The sequence below is a fragment of the Spea bombifrons genome, chromosome 4 (assembly GCF_027358695.1).
Source record: "Spea bombifrons isolate aSpeBom1 chromosome 4, aSpeBom1.2.pri, whole genome shotgun sequence".
Classification (NCBI taxonomy): Eukaryota; Metazoa; Chordata; class Amphibia; order Anura; family Pelobatidae; genus Spea; species Spea bombifrons.
Window position 1 is genome coordinate 56,622,597 of NC_071090.1, and position 15,029 is coordinate 56,637,625.

At 34.9% G+C, this 15,029-nt stretch overlaps 1 protein-coding gene across 1 annotated transcript in view; it reads right to left on the minus strand.

Annotated features, from left to right (window-relative positions):
- GRM8 (glutamate metabotropic receptor 8) overlaps positions 1 to 15,029 on the minus strand; it is a 366,995-nt gene that overhangs the window by 241,237 nt on the left and 110,729 nt on the right. Inside the window, exon 3 of the mRNA XM_053465208.1 lies at positions 8,160 to 8,376. Within this exon, the coding sequence (XP_053321183.1) occupies positions 8,160 to 8,376 (217 nt within the window). The remainder of the gene's footprint in view (positions 1 to 8,159; positions 8,377 to 15,029) is intronic.

Consider the following 15,029-nt stretch of genomic DNA (forward strand, 5'->3'; position numbering starts at 1 on the left):
CATTGAAAACAATGCATTTTGAGCCCGTACATGTACGGGCTTTGTCATTAAGGGGTTAAGTAGTTCAGCAGTTCTTCTGGATCCTGTATACCTGTGTTGATTCCTAGTTTATTGACTTATGGCTTATTCCTGGACCTCTGATATTGTGCTGCCAGCCCAGACATGGAATTGTCTTACCACAGCTTTGTCTCTTCCCATATGGACTTTTTCCATTTGTTTGCTTCTCCTAGCCATCAGGTTCCAGATCAACCGAGTGGGACGTGTCCTGTCACAGACATGTCCCGTGACGGATATCCACATATTTTGGTCATATAGTATACGTGCACATAAAGAATCATGTGCCCTAAAGATCTAAAAGTGTACATAAACACAGACAATAAATAATTCAATGTATTCAATGCCATAAAAATGTAAATAATAATTGGAAAATGTATATATGCAGTTAATAGTCCCAGGAGGTCAAGCTTTTAACATATGCCACCATAAATAATATGGACATGATCAGAATGTAACTATTAGGGCAGAAATAAATGTAAGATAAAACAGATTAGAAATAATAAACATAACCTAGAAGACAAAAGTAAAGTTTACCTTCTTTTAAAATATATCATTTGCTGATAAGAAAAATACCTTCTTTTTCATCTTGCCTTTTAAGAAGGAAGTGCAGAAAGTTCAGGTCCAATTTTCCACAAAAAGTATGAATATGGGCCATCATTTAGCAAATCTATCTCTAAGTTTAGGTTCCCCACTTAAAAAAATATAAAACTTGACAGCAGACAAGAAACATTCAGCCCATCTAGTCTGCCCATTCAGCCCATCTAGTCTCATGTATATTATGTATATTTTGGATGATTTAATTTAGCATGAGGTTGCATTTTACGTATTCAGTTTAACAGTAGCACCCATTTTCTCTGAACTACTTATCAAGGAATTTAGAAAAAGAAGTGTAAAGCTTATTATGGATACGTTTGTATGCGCATACATGAACATCGATTCTCTGAAAATACATCTCTATGCAACACAATTCTAATTTTCATCTTCAGAGAGGCTTAACATGCAGAAGGCCACACTGATTATGTTCATGGATGTTTAACAGGCACAACATCCCACTAATTTATGTTCACAGAGGTCTAATTATGTTCTCAGCAGCTCAAATACAGGCAGTCAACCTTCCATAAAACAACATCAGCTAAGTGTAAATGAATCATCAAAAATTAAATAAATGACTTGCATTAGCAACGACATTAGGAAGAAACAAGACTATACTACTGCTTTGCCCAATGCTTACTTGTAATAATCAGGCACTTGTAGACAGACGTAAATCCTGTCAATACCTTGCTAAACAAACAGAAAAGTAAAAAAAAAGTCATTAAATGAATATTTACAAGCTATATAGCAATTACAGTGACACAATGTATAATGCACTGAAACAAAGATCTTGAACTCACTCGATGTATAATAAACACACATTTTCTTTCTGTGCATGTATAAATACAGAACCTTATCTTGACCCAGCTAGAAGGGAACCTCTTCTGCGAGTCAACAGAACTAGGCATAACTGCCTGCTGCCAGTAGTTATTTTAATTTTCGCATAAACATTCAGCGTGGGTAGGGAAAGTCTAGCCAAGTGCTCCAATAATATATAGCAGAGAACATGCTCAATGTGCTCTATCCATCCCTGTCCAAAGTACATTTACTATTTCTATGCTTGTCCCTTTACCTTGTAAATGCTGATTGGCCAAAGAAAACCAAAGTGAAGACCCATCAACCACAGCCATAACCATTAATGAGGCCATCCCCCAATTATTTGGCTACTTCTACTTATCAGTCGTTTGCATGTGCCCTTCTACACAAAGTCGCCTCCCACTTTTCCTCATCAAAGAGCGCTAAAACGGGTTGTAATGGCACCAAAACATGGCAAACGAAGGAAGTTGGTCTGAAGGCACAAGTCTAGTATTTATTCAATAGATCTATAGAAGCAGCTTGGCCATTTATTATTCCTCACTGTGTTGAAACACCATATCATTTATATATATATATATATATATATATATATATATATATATATATATATATATATATTACCTTATATTACCTTATATTACATTTACTTTGGTATACCGGAAATACAAAATTGAAATATGTTATTTCAGATTATGGACTACATATTTCAACAATCACTGTTGAAATATTATGTATTGGGCTACAATCAATACCAGAGATAAATAATTGAATAGCAATCCTCACTTAGACTGCAATGAAAAAAATGAGATAAAAAATAGTCATACATTTCCTCTCAGTTAATGGATCCATGACATTATAATATATCATTTTTTATCTCATTTTTGCCACTGCAATCTAAGATATGATTGCTATTTAATTTCTTGTGACAGATTTATTGTCAGCATTGAATCCAGCACATTGTGTCTTAACTCGAACAAGTGCTGAATTTAATTGTGCATACTGGACTTGGAACAGTTACTGTATGTCATTATTACAAGTCATTCTTATTATGCATACACCAGGCATACAGAACTGTGAAAAAGTTCTAGGCAGGTGTAAAAAAAAAGCTGCAATGTAAGAATGCTTAATGTTAATAGTTTCTAATAAGCAAAATGAATGGAAATAGGAAAAATCGAAATCAATATTTGGTGTGATCACCCTTTGCCTTCAAAACAGCATCAATTATTCTAGGTACACTTGCACACAGTTTAAGGAACTCGGAAGGTAGGTTGTTCCAAACATCTTGGAGAACTAATCATCTTTTGTGGATTTAGGCAGCCTTAGTTGCTTCTCTCTCTTTATATTCCAGAACTATATATCAGGGCTCTGTGGGGGGCAGACCATCACTTCCAGGACTCCTTGTTCTTCTTTATGCTATAGTTCTTAATGACTTTGGCTGTATTTTTTTGGTTGTTGGGCCAATCAGATGCCAATGTATTGCATGATAAATAAATATCTGCCTGCACTCCTCTGCATTAAGGAGACCAATAATTCTGACCAAATACCCAACTTCATTTGCAGACATGCAGCCCCAAACATGCAAGGAACTTCCACCATGCTTCACTGTTGCCTACAAGCATGCAAACACTCATTTTTGTGCATAAATATATTCGGGGCCAATACAAACCATTGTGTGGAAATCTGTTCATAAACAGGACTATGCATAGGACACGTGGTCATGCGTTCAGACTGGAAGAAAGGAGATTTAGACTAAAGCAGAGGAAAGGGTTTTTTACAGTAAGGACAATAAGGATGTGGAATTCTCTGCCCGCAGAGGTGGTTTTATCGGCGTCTGTACAGACGTTTAAACTGCAACTGGATGGATACCTGGAAAAACATAATATTCAGGGATATAATCTTTAATTATGGGGAAACAGCTTATTGATCCAAGGAGAAATCTGACTGCCGTTTTGGGGTCAAGAGGGAATTTTTTCCCTGGTTAGTGCAAAATTGGAAAGAGCGAAACCGGGGTTTATTTTGCCTTCTTTTGAATCAACAGCAACAAATTAACAGATATAGGAAAGGCTGAACTTGATGGACGCATGTCTTTTTTCAGCCTATATAACTATGTAACTATGTAACTTTCCAGCCGTTCAGTGAATAAACTGCTTTCTGGTACAGCCAAATATTTCAAACTTTAATTCATCAGTCCAAAGTACCTTCTGCCATTTTTCTGCACCCCACTTCCTGTGTTGAGTCGCTTGGCCTTGTTTCCATGTCGGAGGCATGGCTGTTTGGCCTCAGGTCTTAATGTATATATTTTTTTTTTACATCTGCCTAAACCCTTTGCATTGTACTATATATTAACGAGTAAACTATATTTGTTAAGTGACTATGCCATATACTTACCACTAAGTAGCCACAAGTCGAAATTACTTTGCTTCAACCCTACACCTAAGTGGACACTTCATTTTATTTCCTTTTAATATAGGATGGTTTACATTATGCAGTTTCTTACATACAGTAATATGCAACAAATGCAATTTTCCTCATGCACAGCAGCACTGATTGTTCCTTAACTTGCTAACATTTGGTCTATAATGAACGAGTCTCTTGGCATTTCCTAGTACTTTCATCATTTGTTTCATCCATTAAGATTTGACAAAGATTTTATGTAAGCGCTTTAAAGCATAGAGCATATTGGGACTGGATTTGGTGCACTGGTGTATAAAATATACCGCATTTAGAGCATGAAATTAACTGAATGAAGAGTGTTTCATTTCTTAAAGGCACAATAAAGCACTTTGTGGATGCCGCATGCAAAATTCAGAAGTAAGCGGCAAGCTGATCTCAAACGCAGATGAGGCAGCAGATGAGCGCAGCTTGAGGACAAGTTATTTAAATTAGCATATTGATGTAAATACGCAATGTATTGCTATTTATCACATAGAGTAATTCTTTATCTTGCTTGATATCAAATATAAAAAAATAAGTACAAATTATATATTGAGAGCATCAAAACCGTATGTGAGGTCTGCAAAGAGATCTCAAGCCATGCGCAATAAGAACAGTGCAAAATCAAATATATATATATATATATATATATATTTTTTTTTTTTTAAATGTCCCTACCACTACAAGTACAAAATTAAAAAAAAAAAACCACTACCCCCCCTACTACCCTGTATGTAGTGTATAACTATATAGGAGATTTTTGCAAGAAATGTGATCTATTTTTCTATTTTGTTTACCTATTATCACTAATAATAATTGTTTTATGTATTTATATGATTATGTATTGATATGATTATGTATTTTCTATTTCTAAAAGAAGGCCCTACGTCATTAGGGTATGAAAAAGCCTCCATCCAAAAGGGGTTCACAGGATATAATTTGAAATTCTATATGCTATTCTGAATAAGATTTTCTTCCAAACAACTAAATATCTTACAGATTTGGACATTGACAAAAGTGTATAGCATGTAGAAACATACTTTACCCTGAAACCAGCATTGGAGAGATCCTGGCACTCTGTACATGCACACAACTGACACTGGGTCCATCGATTTCCTGCAGGGGGCAATTCCATGCATACACTACCCTCTCAGTGAAGTAATATTTCCTCCTATTACTTTAAAAACCTTTGCTCCTCTAATTTAAGACTATGTCCTCTTGAGGTAGTTTTCTTCTTTTAAATGAACTCTGTTACTTTATCATGTTGATTCCCTTTTAGTATTTAGATGTTTCTATCATATCCTCCCCCTGTCACGTCTTTCTTGCAGGCTATATATATATTAAGATCCTTTAACCTTTCCTGGTGAGTTTTATCCTGTAATCCATGAACCATGATATTTCTCCAACATATCTATATCCTTCTGGAGATACGGTCTCCAGTACTGTACATAATACTGCAAGTGAGGTCTCACCAGTGATCTGTACAACGGCATGAGCACTTCCCTCTTTCTACTGCTAATACCGATTGCCACATAGAAGTGAATATTTTAAGCTCCTGTGGATATTCTCAATCAGGCCAAGATACAAAAATGTTTAACACTGTTGGCCAGTCACCAAATTTTATTATGTTAATAAGATGACTCAAAAAACACTAGTAATTAAACAATTCACAGGGAACAGTCTTTTATTGACTTGCCAACTGAATTTCTATTTATATAGCAAAAAATAGTTATCAGTTTGTCAGCTGATGAGGATGGAAACAGTGTTGGCAGAATATCAACTCCAAATGATAGACTGAAAACAGACAAAAATAAATCACTAAAATCCATACTTTGGGAAACAGAATGGTTACCCAAAATAACACCATCAACTGCAGGACATGAAAGGAAAATAATGGTATATATCTTGCATCCAAGCTATCCAGTCAATAGTAAAGTAGTTCCAAAACGTAGCTGTTTTTATTAGTCTACGGTCTTAGGTTATACACAGTCAGTATTATTTAACGACTAAAAAAGTAAATAGAATCATAGATCCAGATGCATTATCAGTGTGTGATTAGTGATTCAGCATGTAGAAGCCATATCGCCCTACACTAAATACCATGATATAAATGTACCAAAAAGTTACATTTTATAAAAAATGTGATAGGAAAAGCTATCTTGTCTCATCACAGAGAAGAAACACACTGGCGTCCAGTTTAGCTAAAGCTAAAAGTTTCTGCAAGCTGTTTAACTAAAAGAAATACAAGAACTTGTGAGCATGAAGGTACTGCATACTAGACATTTGTAAATGGGCCAAATACGATTCAGGTAAATTTTTCAGGTTTTTTTTTGGCCCATGCAATTTTAGGCAACGAATTGGGTTTTCTGCCTGTTGGCTTCTGACAAAATTGAGGGGTGTTTTAAATTCAGAAACAAAATTCATTGTCTGACGCCTACATTTACTTTTCTCTCTTCTCTCTTCTTTCTTCATCTGCATCTCCTGCTGCTGTCAATGACTTCTGCTCATTCATTCAAACATTCCAAAGAGGTCAATGCCAACAAAATCGGGGTTAAACTATGGCAGCAAATTTTACACCAATTGGCGCATAGTTGTTCCTTTATTTGAAAACTCAAATCTACCCATAGAAAAAGCGATCCAAGGAATACTATTTTTCTTAAAGAGCTTTTTAAAGGCTTTGGTTCAGAATTTGAAAATACCTAGTTTTTTCATTAAATAAATAAAAAAAATGAAGAATGCTAAATACAAACTGGGTTTGCATGGATCTTCTATTTTTCTATTGTATATTCCTGAAATGTATTTCTCATAGACCTGCCACTTATCTATATGACCTCAGAAAATATTAAGAACTATTGTACTAAGCTTTTCTATTGTACCAGTTATACAGAATCAGCATATCATCCAAACATGCACAGTGTCGTTCCTGTTGGAAGGCTGTTTGTTATACTGAATTTAGCATTACAACGCGTTATCTAGTGCTATTGTGTTATATAGAAATACACAGCATTGAATTACTAGGCAGCATGGAAATCTCATTTCATGCAACTAATTAAACTTTTTGTTCCCATGTTGATAAAGACAGTTTTGAGTAGTTTCACCCGTTACAAATTTCAAGCAAAATTACTTTTTTTATAACAGAAAACATGTTGTTGAATGAAAACTGCCTTGCCAAGTATAGATATATTAATAAAAAATATATTTTTATCTATAAGCCTTAAACTTTTCACACATGATCTTAAAATCATCGAGTCATCAAACGAGACTGCAGCCGAGATCAATATGAAAATACATATTCAAATAAAACAACAAGACCGTCAAGGAGAATATTGATACTAAATGGCACTATCCCATCTTAGACATGCCTCCAGTTAATCTGCAAATTGTGTAAGTGAAAAGGTTAAATAAATGAATATTTTCAATGCTTGTCTACTGCAGCTTCTTCCCTATGGCCATCCACTGCATGATCAAGGTAATCTAGAAGCCAGATGTAAGCAAAAAGAACCTTCTAGTGGGAGGCAGTCGCTTCAATATTTGTGGAAAACAACTAAAGATCACTACTCTTCGGGAAAAAAAGAAACCGTATTATAATTACAATCTAGCTTTGTTCATTAAGGATAATCAGAAGATTCATTTAAAATGGGATTGGTAATTGTGATCACACATTGTTCATATTACATCAGTTTCCACTTTGGTATAACAAAGATAAAACTACATTTATTAAAAGTAACAGTTGAAGAAAAGCTATATATATATATATCCACAACATATCCATTTTTCCATGTGATGGCAGCGAAGCCAAATTAATAATCCAAGAGGACCTTGGCTACAAATAGGGTGTCCTGCAGCCACAATTATTTTTCTTCACATTTTGTGGGCTCCAGGCAGCAGGAACCTTCCCGTAATGCATTGAGAACCCTTATCATTAACCTTATTTTAGCTATCGGCTCTAGTTAGTAACTAGTGGGTGACCTAGAAGTGCGCCTCCTGTCTTACTGTATCTTGATCTGATTATTTTACTTTGTTGAACTATTACACAAACCAAAAATCTAAAGCGGAATACTGGTAGATACATAATCGTCAATTGACGTCTGTAGAATTTGTCACTTTGATATATACATAAAACAAAAAGTATATTTTAAGCTACAAAAGAAAGTGTAATATATATTTACAATGACATTCACTGCTCTATTGGGAACATTCTGTGGTTTACAAACTTAAAACATAAGTAACCTGTCAGCTATAAGCATTTAATACAATCCTACCGATTTCCCTTGATATTTGTGTGAATGCTTCCACGCCACTTTCTCCATAGTTGCCTTCCGAAGCTAAAGTTGACACATAGTTCCATCCTAATGCTGTCACGATATCGAGCATCGCTTGTGCTTGATAGGAGTCAGGCGGGACCACCCGGGAAAAAAAGTCATATCTGGTGTTATCACTTAGCTCAGGAGCTGTAGATGCATAGCTGATTTGAGGTATCTGTAAAGGGAAAATGTAAATAATACTTATTAGCTTTCTCGTAGTGTTAAAAACTCAATTAAAGTTCATCCAACTATGTTGCTGTATACACTATGACACAATACCGACTGGGCTTATTACCACATATCTTCAGTAGTCCATTTGAGTTAATTTCTGACGCATTGAACACGCAGGGTAATCCTGTATCATATACACAAACTAGATTACTGCTTAAGAAACTGAGCTGGTAGGCAGTGCCGCCATCGGGTTCCATACCAAAATAATAAAGTAAGTGCTTACAGAAGTTTTAACTTGGAATATTGTCTGAGAATCATGACAGTTGGCATTAACCTTTAGAGTGTCAGATGCTTTATGTGGGGACATTCCCTGTGCTGTATAAAGTGATTGTTAAAAATCATGTCCATAGTGGACATGCTAAGTTGATCGACAGCCTTCTGTTATCTCCCTGTCACAAGTCTCACCTGTATTAGTGTGCACACAAGATGTCCATTAGAGAGGAAAGCCGCACGCTTACACCTAAGCATGCAGGGTAAGTTTGCAGAGAAGGGAACACTGCTGATAGGTCTGTGACCTACCGGAAGCTTCTCTAAGACTAAAATAAAACTAAAATTAAAATTGTTTAGGTAGCAGTCGGTCCATGGACCATGCAGCATTATATGATTGACTGCTACCATGATAACCTGGGTTAGAGAAAAAATATGTCTAGAAAAAAGTACATTTCCAGTATATTGTCCTTTTAAGTGTAATAAAGCTATATGTATATAAAAAGTAAACCAAAACATACTGTACAGAGATCCACAATTTGATGGCACTATGCAAATATAAATAATACTTTAGGAAGGGAAACAACCAACAGCCTTTGTGGACCTTTTTACACAGCAAAAGCCGATTGGAGCATTACCTATTCAATTTATTCAATACAATCGAAAAGTTTGATTGTTATTACTCTTTACAGTTACTATAAAATAATAAATGTATAATGTTGGAACCAATCAGACTTTCAGAAAATATGTTATCACTCAAAAGCCTTCATATATACAACATGTAATGTACACATTCTGTAGCTACTGCAATAGTTATAGATCTGTTCCAAGAAGTCTTGCAATCGAATTCTCTATATATTAACATATATCTCCCTTTCACATTTTAATGGCAGAATCACAAAATTTACATATATATATATATATACAGGTGATGTACTCTGTACAATTAATACACATGAAAGACGTTTCAAAATGAAAACAAAAAAATATATAAAATAATTCAATGAAAAATGATAATGTTGCTACTGGGAGTTACAGCTAAAATGATCTTTTATGTATTGCATAATCAGATTTTTTTATCAAACTGTCCAAGTGAGCAGTATTCTGTGATTAAGCCTCTGAATGGCGTCATCAATGGAATCCTTTGGGTTTCGTGACTGAACACTCTCACGGTGACAGCTGTAGCTACTGTCTTCTGGCCAACACTGACATCTGCAAATTGCCATCTGCCAAAAAGAGCAACATATCTGGCCAATCATTCTACCTTGAAGACACAGATGTTTTGATTTTGTAATATAACTATTGAGATCGAAGTGTAGAAGCAACAACCCCAATGCATTGTGGTCCAATTCTGACAGATATATTTCTAAGCTATGAAACTAGATAGATACATACACACATATATATACATACGCACACCTATAATACATTTGATATGTAGCTTTTTTATTAATTGCCAGAAGAGACGTATGTGATGTGCTTCCCTGGAGAGATTATTTACCGTGAATCTTTAACAGAGACAACAATATCTTTACAATCAAGAAAGATTTATTCACAACCTGAGCTTTTCCAGAATTTCATTTCATTTGCTGAGAAATCACTTTGACGTATGTGAATAAGATTTATATGTTAGTAGGTAGATGACTATGACTCATTATTAAAGGAACAGTAATTTATTTATTTATTTATTGTCTACAGAGAATAGATGCCACCTACAGTGCAAGGCTGGAGGTGACTGCTGTTTTTCTGTGGTCTGTTTGGGTAATAAAATGCATGCCATCTTGGAAAATAACAATGTTTCTATTTTTTTAAGAGTTCGTTCTCTTGTTAAAACTGAATAAATGTTTAGACAGGGAAATGAACCCTGTCTTTTTCTCACAAAAGTCTTGTCTTCTGTGTAGAACTGATATGTTGCCAAACAATAAAATGGTTTAAAAATTCATTCTTATTGTAAACTAAATTTATGAGCAGTGGTGAAGAATATGAATACATCTTTGGCTGTACCCTGTAAGTTTTCTAGTGTTGAAATAAACATAAGTAAAACTTTCTTATAAGCAGTACGTGCTCCCCCAAGAAATCATAACTTGGTACATATGCTATGCTAGGTTGTAAGTTTTGTTTTTCAAGCACAGAACACTTCCTGAGTCCTATCACCAATTCAGTTCTTCACAGTAACGTTCTTAACCACTGCAATGAAGCCAGCAAAGTGTCCTAGAACTTACTCAATCACCAGATGATATCAAACTGGAAAACTGGTTTTATGGTACTTTGAACAGCATTCCTCAAAGTAAACTATGGAAACGCATGTTGACAGAAAATGACCATGCATTAGAAGTAACTAAAATTGGGGACACTGAAGGGAAATAGGCTCACAAAAGTTGATGTTGCATGGAACACATGGGTCTGCCAGATGATCTGATGTCAGGGTATTACGTAAGATGTTAGGGACCCATTGAATTTGTATGGTCCGAGCTGGACTTGCAGGGCCGATGACAGGACAAAATGAAAGGCTAAGCTAGGTCTGAGTGCATAAAATATGAATTTCTTTATTCACTTCACATTATCTATCCCACGGTGAGTAAAACATTGCTATAGTGTTCAGTCAAAGCAATGGCAGAGAAAATCATAATACAACTTTCATTCTTGGACACAAAAGTACATTGAAATGATAAATATCTACATTTTCTTATTACTATCCTTCATTCATCCATGAGCTCTGGCAAAGATATTATTGAATATATATCCAAGCTAGACTGCTGTCAAATTCCTCAGACAACTTCGCAGAGTAAGCTAGAACAAAGCAAATAAGCAAAACAACAACAGTCAAGTATAGAAAGATAAATATAGATATAAAGAGGAGATAGGATATAACCCATCTTACAACACTGAAAGAAAATACAGACATGTAGTTTACATTTATACATCAGAAACACAAGGTTGCAGAGCATCACTAAAACAGCTTAGTATTTAAAATGTACTTTCAGGTTTTGCTGCCATCGTCACTACAGATAATTCACATGGCATGTATTTCCAATAAATACTATTGGTCTTAACATTAAACCTTTCCTGTCTAGTTGGGCATAGTCTCATGAAAACCTTCATCCTCACAATACACAGTTTGACACCACCACCTATTCCATCACCTTCATTCTCTTTTAGAGCCTGTTTACTCCTGTTTACTCCTAATACTTACCTATAGCAACTGTAAGGACCCGTGGGAGGACTGGTGTTGTGAATAGGAATCCAATATGCAGTAGTAGGCATCCAGTACAAAACACAAAGATAAGTGCAAGCCATACCTGCAGGATCAGTGTTCAGGTGAGGTCTGATGGCACAGGTGCTGAGGCAAATCCAGAAGGCAAGCAGGCATGGCAAACCAAAGTAAAGGACATGGATGCAGGCAAGCATAGATCAAAAATATACAGAAACAAAAGAATCATGCAGGTTATCTCTAGGATATAACACTAATGCAGAACATGTGAAGATTTAGTTGATCATATGAATATACTCTCTAATCATTGGATATATATATCTCCATTCATACACCACTTAGTTCATCATACCCAAATTCATCTCCATACAGATGGATGGAATAACACCAAATATATATATATATATATATATATATATATATTCTGTAATCTATGTTGGTGCTCACTTATAGAACTATATGACCAATACAGGAACGTACTTGTCTTCTTGTCCTAACTAGATGGCTGCCCGATACCTGAAACACCATGTTTTAAAAAACTCTTTTTCACCTTGAATCTCTGATTCCAACATTTCCATTGGAATAAATAGTCCCCCCGACAACCTTACACAACAAGCATGCAACCCATTGTAGTTACCATTTCATTAGTCAAATCATAAAACAGTAGCCTTTTCATAACCATTCATGCTTGCGATTGCTCCTCCTCACTACTTCTTTTTTACAAAATATTCTGATAATGTTATTTTAAGTGTACAACGGCTAAAGAATCAAAGTTATATGTTAAATATAAAATATTTTATGTCAAATCCCTTCTTAGGAAATCTAAGCAACTGATGTTTGGCGCCCATATACAAAGAAGTTAAATAGGGTATGTCTAAACTCAATACCTTTAAAAAAGCACACTAAAAAAATCACAATGTAATATAAAAATTATACTGCAGGTCACATGGTATGTAAGGAATATAATACTACACATAACAGAAAAATATGACTTGTTAAGGGAATATTCCAATATTTCTTCATAACACCCCTATACAATGACAGAATAAATATACATGGCTCTCCACGAGCTCCACACATTATAAATTATCCAGCAGGCAAACATGTTGGCTAGAAATATGCGCTTGGGATATTACCCTTAGTCACAAAGAAATGTATCTTGGAATTCTAATATTTCACTAATTCTTGCTTTTTATTACTCCGTGTAACCTGGGTTTTTTACATTAACTGTTAATATAAAATGTATGCAAATATCATTATGTATGTGGCAATTATTCTGGCTAGAAAGGAAAAAAGTAATTTTGATAATGTATATGAACTCTTTATCTTGTGTAATAATAATACATAATGATTTTTAGATGTCTTTTAAAGGGTATCGCTGAAGCCATTTATTACAGAATTACAATGTTTCCCTTTTATCCTCCTCTGTCATGTGTATTAAAAGATCTGTTTCTTAGGTTTTTAGGATTTCAATAATTAGTCCTAAATCACTTATCTTGCAGGCTCCACTGTCAAGATACATTTCTTTTTTTTACTTCTTTACTCAATTTGCTAATTTTTAATGCTTAGCAATATAATGCATATAACTGCATGTAGATAACAAAAAGTTACATCAGAGTGACCAGCATGATTACCCAAGGTAGCTCTCTGTGGTGTTCTGCTCTGTTCCTGAGCATACTGAGAACTGTAGTGCAAGCACAGGTAGATAACAAAGTAGTATCATACCATAACACTACTTAATGACACATATATGTCTTACATAGCACATATTGGAGTCTCAGATTGTGGAAGCTTGTACTAGTACACATAAATGCTTTTTTTCATGATAATTATCCCAGGACTTTTTTTTAAGTAATTAATGGTATGGTATGTCTTTTTTGCAGATGATACAAAGTTCTACAACAGGGTAGACATTCCCTGCTCAAATGGTGTATGATTTAAGTAAACTAGAAGAATGGTCAAGAGTGTGGTAGCTGGAGTTTAATGTTGATAAATGTAAAATAATGCACTTGGGACATAAAAATCCCAAGGCAGAATATAGCATTGGTGGCATTGTTCTTAGAGTTTAGAGGTGAACTGGTAAGTGGTTTGCAGGACACAAATTATAAGGAAAGAATAAAGGAAACCAATAATTATCTTAGTATGTAAGCATGTAAGCAATTATTGTTGCAAAGAAGAGATATATGCAATAGAAACATTTAAATACTTAAAGGGATTTAACAAAGTACAGGAGGCAAATTTATTTGAAAGGAGGAGCAATGTAGAACAAGGGATTATGGTCTAAAATTAGAGGGTCAGAGGCTTAGATGTAACGTAAGGAAGTTCTACTTTAGCGAGAGGGTGGTAGATAAATGGATCAGTTCCCAAGCAGAAGTGGTGGAGGCTACAATTAGGAAATTTAAACAGGCATGGGATAGATATAAAGCTGACCTCACTATAGGGCCAGAGCAAGGACTGATAGGGGTTTAAACCCCTTAAATCATGAAAAATGGAATGGTTCTTATCTGCCGTCACATTCTATGTTTCTGTGTTTCTATTTAACTTTTGCTGGATGTACTGTCAGGTATACAATCAGTATCAAGCTAAACAGATTTTAAATTAGGTGTTATATGACCGAATAAATATAATGTTCCTTGTGCCCTTTTACTCGCGACCAAAATCGAATCATGCCTTTTTGTTTGATACGCATCTTGCCTTCTTATTGGATTGGGGAAATAGCATAGAGAGGAGATAAGGTGAGACAGCACATGCCTTGGGAAAAGTACAACCTAACTGATAATAATAAAAAAAAACAAATATAAGAGTATATATATATATATATATATATATATATATATATATATATATTAAGAACAAAGCAATTTTGGATTACATATTGAGATTTGGTATGCACACAGTGTAGTGAATATGCAGATTATGTAATTTATAGCCACGTTTGTTAAATATTTTGAAGAATATAAAATTATGTAAATGCTGATCAAAATATTTTTGAAAACCGTAAAAACCAGTTGACCTTACCCTCTTCAATCAACCAGCAATCAACGTTCTTTGTTAATCAACACTTTCATTTGTAACACATTTTAACAAGCAGAAGGACAAGGTCACAGATTGGCTGATTTTTTCCCCAGGAGAACTGGCACATGGGTGCTATGGTTCCATATCAGCTAGAGGGCTATCTC